Source organism: Sinocyclocheilus grahami, unplaced genomic scaffold, assembly GCF_001515645.1.
Source record: "Sinocyclocheilus grahami isolate Dianchi unplaced genomic scaffold, SAMN03320097.WGS_v1.1 scaffold543.1, whole genome shotgun sequence".
NCBI classification, from domain to species: Eukaryota; Metazoa; Chordata; class Actinopteri; order Cypriniformes; family Cyprinidae; genus Sinocyclocheilus; species Sinocyclocheilus grahami.
Genome location: NW_015505722.1, coordinates 1,494,757 through 1,503,417, shown reverse-complemented (window position 1 = coordinate 1,503,417; position 8,661 = coordinate 1,494,757). Strand labels below are relative to the sequence as shown.

Below are 8,661 nucleotides of genomic sequence, written 5' to 3'. Positions count from 1 at the left end.
TATTCTAATTTGTTGAGATAGTGAATTGGTGGGTTTTTGTTAAATGTGAGCCAAAATCATCACAATTAAAAGAACCAAAGACTTAAACTACTTCAGTCTGTGTGCATTGAATTTATTTAATACACGAGTTTCACAATTTGAGTTGAATTACTGAAATAAATGAGCTTTTCCACAATATTCTAATTTATTGAGATGCACCTGTATATGATCTACTAAACAATGAATGAAAGTCATATGCTGAATGTGTTGTGCTGCTCTCTAGGTTTCTGCTGTTATGGAGTGCAGTATTGATCATGTATCCCACCACACTGGCAGTCATTGCTCTCACGTTCTCCAACTACGTGCTTCAGCCTGTTTTCCCATACTGCATTCCTCCATACATAGCCACACGCATGCTGTCCACTATCTGCATACGTGAGTGCTTGACTTCTCTATGTTACAGTTTATTTCTCGAAATAGCTCGCTGTTAAAAGTGGACAGAGTCAAATGACTTTAGTGAACCTGATGATTCAGCAGAATTTAACCACGAGGCTGAAAAATAATTTGAAGCAGAAGTGTGTTTTCTGCTCAAGCAAGTGAAACTGCAGATATGATGACTGTTTTCAAACAGGTTTCCCAAAACCTTTACCTACGAATGCTTGCAATTAGATTGGAGAACGTATATCATGTCATTCTGAAACCTGATAAATAAATACATACATACGTAAATAAAAGTGAATTTTTTAAGAATTCTTGGCCACTCTTTCCAATATAATGAAAATTAGGACTGGGGTTGTCAAGCGCCAAAATAAAAATATGCAGCATAAAAGTGTGCGTAGGTATCATTAATGTATCGTAAAAGTAGTCCATTGATCTAAAAACAATGTAAATATGTAAATATTTGTAATGTTTTTTGAGAAAAGTCTCTTCTGCTCACCAAGGCTGCATTTATTTGATCAAAAATACAGTTAATTATTTAAGGGAACAGCTTTAATTACAGCTGTTTTCTATGTGAATATATTGTAAACTGTAATTTCATTACTCCAGTCTTCAGTGTCACATGATCCTTCAGAAATCGTTGTAATATGCTGATTTGATGTTCAATTATTATTGGTGATCAGTAAATAATAATGGTCCTTATTATTATCAATGTTAGCAGCATTTTTGCTGCTTAATATTTTTGTGGAAACCATGATACATTGTTTTCGGTTTTCTGGATTCTTTGATGAAGGTTCAAAAAAGGCTAATCACCACTGCTTAATTAATTAATTAATTAATTAATTACACAGATTCTAGTTATTGTAGATGTATATGTGTATATATATATATACAGTGGGTACGGAAAGTATTTAGAGAGAGTAATGTTGTATGAAACATATTAGTTTAACGTTTGTCTTTTATTTTTAAAGTACTTTAATTTTTCATTTTAATTTGTAATGTTTTAAGTAAATACTTTTTTCTTGGAACCGTGCCAGCAGCACTCGACGGCTCCGTGATGGAGTGGTGTGGCTCTGTAGCATGTGATTGCTGCATTAGCTCTCATTATTCAAGTGTTATATGGAGTCATTCACACAAACCAAAACAACAGCAGCAAGAGAGCGCCAGGAAAACGCAAGGCCTTCCATCTCCTCACAGACCTGCTCTTTGCTCCCGGGTTTTGTTCTCATTCAAATTGATTTGTTTCAATTGGGCTTCAACTCCTCTCGGTAGAGGGAAAGTGATTATGAAAGAGTGTGTAAGCTGTGACACTGATGGATGAGCCCATAGAATTACAAATTCACTCCCCTTTTTAGCGTTCCCACATTTCTGTCACCACACAAGTATTTCCTGATGCCGGCAAGTCATATTTCTAACATGAAACTTTAGTCGCATCGTTAGAAAAACACTGAATTTGAAGTCATGCGTTGAAGTGAATCAATCAAGACATTATATTTGATGTTGTTTTGTGTGTGTGTGTGTGTGTGTGTGTGTGTGTGTGTAAATGTTTGCAGTGTTTTTGACATGGGTGAACTGCTACAGTGTGCGTTTGGCCACACGGATCCAGGACGCCTTTACCGTGGGGAAGCTTCTGGCTCTGGGGCTCATCATTACTGTCGGTTTAGTGCAGATCTTTGGAGGTGAGAGCGTCACGTATATTTACATCTGAAAATCTAGATCATACAACATGAGCCATGAAAGCCTAAAATCTTATATATATATATAAGATTTTAGGCTTTCATGGCTCATGTTGTATGATCTAGCCAGAATATAGAGCTCATTCTCAAGGTGGGGGAAATTTTTTATTTTTTTTATAGGACCAGCCGACAAGGCAACTGACAAGACAAGTTATGTTATAACGATACAGCAGTCTGTTAATACATGTAATTAGTAATCATTTCAGTTCTTCACAACATGCCTGTTTGTTACTTTAATCGAGCTGTTCTGTTTGTGTGTGCTCAGGTAACTATGAGAGCCTGACTCCACAGGTGGCGTTCATGTTTAATAAAGCTCCCTCCATTGGGCAGATTGCTCTGGCATTTCTTCATGCCTCCTTTGCTTTCAGCGGCTGGAACTTCCTCAACTACGTCACAGAGGAAGTTGTGAATCCGAGGAGGTTCGTTTGATACCACTTTTTAAAACTGACAAAATCTGCTGGAACAATTTTACTGGTGCTTTCTGAGGAAACTGCTGCCATTTACTTACAACTGAATGTTAGTCGCATTACATGACATAAGCTATTTAAAAAAAATGTACATGTGCACTGTATACATTAAAATCCTGAAATTTCAGGCACAGATGCAGTTTTTGACTCGTTGTCGTTGTCAAACCTACAATTATTATCTGCTGCATAGTTTTTACCCTTTTAACCAGGACCTTTTATCCACACATGCTCTGTGGCTGAATATATATATTTACATATTATGTGTATATATATTTACATATTGTATCTATCTATCTATCTATCCATCTATCCATCTATCGTCTGTCTGTCTGTCTATCTATCTATCTATCTATCTATCTATCTATCTATCTATCTATCTATCTATCTATCTATCTATCTATCTATCTATCTGTCTGTCTGTCTGTCTGTCTATCTGTTATCTATCGATCTATCGATCAATCGATCGATCAATCAATCAATCAATCAATCAATCTATCAATCTATCAATCTATCTATCATCTTTAAATAATATTTTTTTCTTATTTTAATCCTAAACCTAAAAATTTGTTTTATGCTTAAATGTTTAAATCTTTGTTTTTATTAATTTTGATGTTATTAATATAATTTAATAATATTTCCACTAGAAAACAAGACAGAAATATTAAGATTTTTTTTTTGTAGCCTGATTTGTACTTCTGTCCCTTAACTGGCAGTCTTATTTCCACATTCTCAAAAAATAAAATAAAAAGTCTGTCGACAAATGTTTTTAGCAAATAATAAAAAATGGAGTAGGTTCGCTCTTCTGCTCTTCTTTGGTCCACTGCTCTGTAAAGTAAACTTTGGGGAGAGAAAGTCTGAACAATACGCAATAAGCCTGTGACCCCAGAGCAGCCACCAGGTTATCTGGGTTATGTCGTATTTGTCTATCTATCTATCTATCTATCTATCTATCTATCTATCTATCTATCTATCTATCTATCTATCTGTCTGTCTGTCTGTCTGTCTATCTGTTATCTATCGATCTATCGATCAATCGATCGATCAATCAATCAATCAATCTATCAATCAATCAATCAATCTATCAATCTATCAATCTATCAATCTATCTATCTGTCTGTCTGTCTGTCTGTCTATCTGTTATCTATCGATCTATCGATCAATCGATCGATCAATCAATCAATCAATCAATCAATCTATCAATCTATCAATCAATCAATCAATCAATCTATCAATCTATCAATCTATCTATCTGTCTGTCTGTCTGTCTGTCTTCCTCAGGAATCTGCCACGAGCCATATACATCTCCATTCCCCTGGTGACAATTGTCTACACGCTCACAAACATTGCGTATTTCTCCTCCATGTCTCCTGAGGAACTGCTGTCCTCCAACGCAGTGGCTGTTGTAAGTACAAGCCTTTTACTCTTCGTGTCTTAACATGTTTTAATTTAAAGCACCAGATTATTAACATAATTCTAGCACTCAAGGATGGATCCACTAAACATTGGTGTGTGATAATCACACTATTACATTTTCCAGACAACAGTCAGAATTTGATTAAATGGAGATGGTTGTGTTCGTATGGATATACTGAATTAGTTTTTATAATTGTATTTTCTATTTAAATTTTAGTTCAAGTTTTAGTAATTTTGTTGTGTTTGTGTCATTTGTAATTTTTTAGTATATCAAGTTAAACTAAATGAAAATGAGAAACATTTAATTGGAAACTACCTGAAAGAAAATACATTTATGTATATTTTATTTTATATTATTTCCAGCATCAACAATTTAATTTTAGTTAACTAAAATAACCCTGGATCAAATGATGGAAGAAGATTTGTAAGCAGGGAGACTGTGTATCTGTTGATTGAGGTGTCTGGATTGTGGAAGTGGAGTGATGTTGTACAGGCTCAGTAAAGTATGTCAGATTGTGGTAGTCTGCTGCATCCTTCACAAACAATGCACAAGATTGGCTGTTGTGTTGTGTTGTGTTAAGTGTTATCAACACAGATTTTGTGCCTGATTTGAATACTTTCTTTAGTAAATCAGGTGCAAAAACAACACAGACGGTTCAAACTGTGCTATCAATGGGCAAGACATCCTACTTTGAATGATATTGCTAAGGCTTTGTTTTGTTTGCCTTAGACTTTTGGTGAAAAGCTTCTCGGGGTGTTTTCCACCCTCATGCCGATCTCTGTGGCGCTCTCCACTTTCGGGGGCATCAATGGTTACCTCTTCACCTCCTCCAGGTGAGTCAATTTCTATTTCAGTTTACCTCGCGAGGAAATGGGTCACTTTTTAACAAGTTAGTGTATAATGACTCCTTGTGATAATACAGTATCTTGTTATGTGCAAAAATTTAATACTTCTTTGAACATTCACACGAAAAAATAAAATTAATTAATTTCAGTAATATTAAAAGTGTCTCTAGACCTGTAAATGTAATTAATCTTAAAGACAAAATTAAAATGTAAGCGTTACCACATTGGCATTTTGTTTTTGTTGTAACCAAGTCACCTTTATTAATATAGGGCTTTATATGAAACAGATTGTTTCAAACCAGCTTCGCAGTAATAAACAGGAAAATAAAAGCTCAGAGAAATCAATGGTGCAAAATGTGTCAAATATGAGACCAACCCAAGTTCTGCTGTAGAGCAGCCCTAATAAGACAACAGTGTCATTATTCAGCTCCAGCCAGTAGATTCAGTTCAATAACTGTGTAAAGTTTCAGCTATAAAGCAGCTCTACAGAAGGCAACAGTGTCATTATTCAGCTCGATTCAGTTTAAGTTTTGTTCTCATCCAATATTTGTCAGTGCAGTCAAATTTAAAATATTAAAAAATATTTAGTGCAGTGCCGGTCCTAGTCTTCAGGGCATTCATAAAAACCCCATAATGAGCTCCAACCCCTTAAAGGGGACATCGGATGCAAAATTCACTTTTACATGGTGTTTGCATATACACTATGTATGTCTTAGCAAGGCAGGTCTAATGAGACTGATTTGGTTGATTTGGTGGATTTTTATAATTGTAGGGTGGTTGTGTTCACACACTGCCAACATATTTATGTCCAAAACACAAAAGTGGATTTTGCATAATAGGTGCCCTTTAAGACATAATTGACTGTGTTTAAGTGAAAACTTGCCAAGACTGACATCTTGACATATTTTGTGTGTGTATTTGTCCATTTAAGTGCACGCCCGAAGCCCAAAATAGTCTATATTTGTCCGTGTTTCTCTCCGTCTTGGATCGCACACACAGACAGCCACCTGGGGAACAGCATCTCTTTCACAGCTCAATACGTTTTAACACTCTTTTTAGTATTGAGCATGTCCGGCAGGAGACTGTATATTACAACAGACACATCACATGATTTGACCGATTCGAATGGTATGTAGGAAGGGTGGCAGGCAGCCCACCACTTTAAAGGAAAGAAATGCAATGCGGCATCATGTTTTCATAATCATTGGAAGCCAAAAGCAAAACTAAAATTCTATAAGCCCTAGTCATTAAAGGGGTCATATGATGCGATTTTAATTTTTCCTTTCTGTTTGGAGTGTTACAAGCTCTTGGTGCATAAAGAAGATCTGTAAAGTTGCAAAGACTAAAGTCTCAAATCCAAAGAGATATTCTTTATAAAAGTTAAGAGTCAACCACGCCCTCCTAAAACGGCTCGTTCTAACACGCCCCCACATGTCTACGTCACTATGTGGGAAGTTTTGCATAACGCCGCCCAAATGTTCACGCAAAGAAAGGCGGCGTCAGGCCCGCCGCACTGCGCCGGCAGCAGCTCACTCAAAAAGAGTGTAAAAGACAGTATAAGTCACTATAATCCGTAATTATGTTCCCACTGGATGCAACAAATGCCTCGTTTGTAATGGGTTTTCATGTTTTTGTCTCATCGCTCCGGCCGGACAGGGGATCACAGTATGGTAGGGGCTTAACATTTCCGTCACACGCTTGAGGTATTCGGCCAATCACAATGCACTGGATAGCTGGCCACTCACAGTACACCTCCCTTTTCAGACCGATGAGCTTTGTAAAAATCGACGCGTTTCAGAAAGGCAGAGCATAGAGAAGAAACAATAATATACAGTATGTGGAAAATAATGTGTTTTTTGAACCGAAAAAACTGAATAAATACATTTCATTACACAAAATACACAAAATAATGTTATTTTTAGCAACATCATATGACCCTTTAAAATCATCTTTGAGGGCAAGGGGGGCCCCTAGTGGTTGCCCTACACAACTTGTGTATTTTGTGTATAGGGAGAATAAAGCAGTACCGGTTATGACAGTGATTCTTTGTTATGCATTTACTGTTTGCGTGTGTATTTGTTTGACTACATACAGGTTGTGTTTCTCCGGGGCACGGGAGGGACATTTACCCAGCCTTCTTGCTATGATCCACTTTAAGCAGTGCACGCCGATTCCAGCTCTGCTCGTCTGTGTATGTGATTTTCAGTTTTTGTTATCGCTAAAAACCTCTCGTGTTGCTTCTCAGAGTGCAACTGGTTCTATCTTTTAATTAACTTTATTCTTTCTCAATTTTTCCTCTTAATCTTATCTTTCAGTGCACTGCCACAATTGTGATCTTGTGCATTGGAGAAACTCACAACCTTATAAACTATGTCTCTTTCATCAACTACCTCTCTTACGGAGTCACTATTGCTGGCCTGCTCTACTATAGATGGAAGAAGCCAAACTTATACAGGCCCATCAAGGTATTCAATTACATACAAATATTATAAACAGCCTGTATGTGTGTATATGTCACATAATAAAGCACAATGGTGCTTTATACAGTCCAGTGCATCCAGCGGGTTCATGTAGTTTGCTGCAGTTGTCAGCAGGACAGTCACGGCCACATCATGTTTAAGATCCAGCAGCTGGGTGAATATGAGAGTTTTAGTTTTTTTCTCTTGTCAGGTGAGTCTCCTAGTGCCGGTGTGTTACCTGCTCTTCTGGGCTCTACTGCTGGGCTTTAGTTTGCACTCGGAGCCGCTGGTGTGTGGAGTGGGGCTGGTCATTATGCTTACTGGAGTGCCTGTCTATTTCCTGGGAGTTTACTGGAAAGACAAGCCAAAATGCATATATGACTTCACTGGTAAGGATACTTTTTTTTTTGTAGAAAACAAAATGAGATATTTTGTAGAATGTTCATGCTGCTCTTTTCCATTCAGCTGCAAAAGTATAAACATTATAAAGTAGTCCACATGACTCATGCACTATGTTCCAAGTCTTCTGAAGTCATATGAAAGCTTTGTGTGATGAACAGCATTGTGAAAATGAAGTAAACTTTCGCATATTTTAAAAAAGTACTTATGGAAACAAAGTGTAAACTGTTTTCAGACACATAATTACATGTTATTTGAAGTAACAAGAAGAAGTTGCATAGTGGCAAACACATTATTTGCAATTTAAAAAAAATACATCATAGTTTAAGTTTGTATTAAATGCCATTAGCCATTAGATGAATTTAAGTTTTTTTTTATATATGGTTAAAGTGGACTACCAAATGTATTGACAAGCAATTTTTTTAAATATTTACTTTGACATTATTACAAAGTGTACTTTTTAAAAGTCGACTTAAGTGTGTTAAGAAACTTAGTCATGAAAGTGTCTCTCTTTAAATACACTTACTAAGTGGCTTTTAATTTCAGTAATATAATATCTATATCTACAAGAATAAAATAGTATCTACGAGTACAGTTTTGAAAAAAAAAAGGGAAAATATTTACATTTATACATTTTTATATTCATATTCTTATATTTTCTATTATATATAAATATATTTAATATATAAACATAACATATTTTTCTTAAATATACATGCATGTATTTGTATTTGTATATACATAATAAATATACACAGTACACACATATATTACACTGTAAAAAAAATTCCGTAAAATTTACGGTAAAAAACCGGCAGCTGTGGTTACCGGAATCTTACCGTAAAAAATACGGTAGCAACGTTTTAGGTTTTACGGTTTTAACTTAAATTTACAGTTAAATACCGTAATTTCATTAACTGATAT

General features: G+C 35.8%; 1 protein-coding gene across 1 annotated transcript in view; it reads left to right on the top strand.

Annotated features, from left to right (window-relative positions):
* slc7a10b (solute carrier family 7 member 10b) overlaps positions 1 to 8,661 on the top strand; it is a 19,017-nt gene that overhangs the window by 5,140 nt on the left and 5,216 nt on the right. The window contains exons 3-10 of the mRNA XM_016238584.1: positions 263 to 414; positions 1,971 to 2,096; positions 2,419 to 2,572; positions 3,899 to 4,022; positions 4,764 to 4,867; positions 6,974 to 7,070; positions 7,195 to 7,344; positions 7,550 to 7,727. Coding sequence (XP_016094070.1) covers positions 263 to 414; positions 1,971 to 2,096; positions 2,419 to 2,572; positions 3,899 to 4,022; positions 4,764 to 4,867; positions 6,974 to 7,070; positions 7,195 to 7,344; positions 7,550 to 7,727 — 1,085 coding nt within the window. The remainder of the gene's footprint in view (positions 1 to 262; positions 415 to 1,970; positions 2,097 to 2,418; positions 2,573 to 3,898; positions 4,023 to 4,763; positions 4,868 to 6,973; positions 7,071 to 7,194; positions 7,345 to 7,549; positions 7,728 to 8,661) is intronic.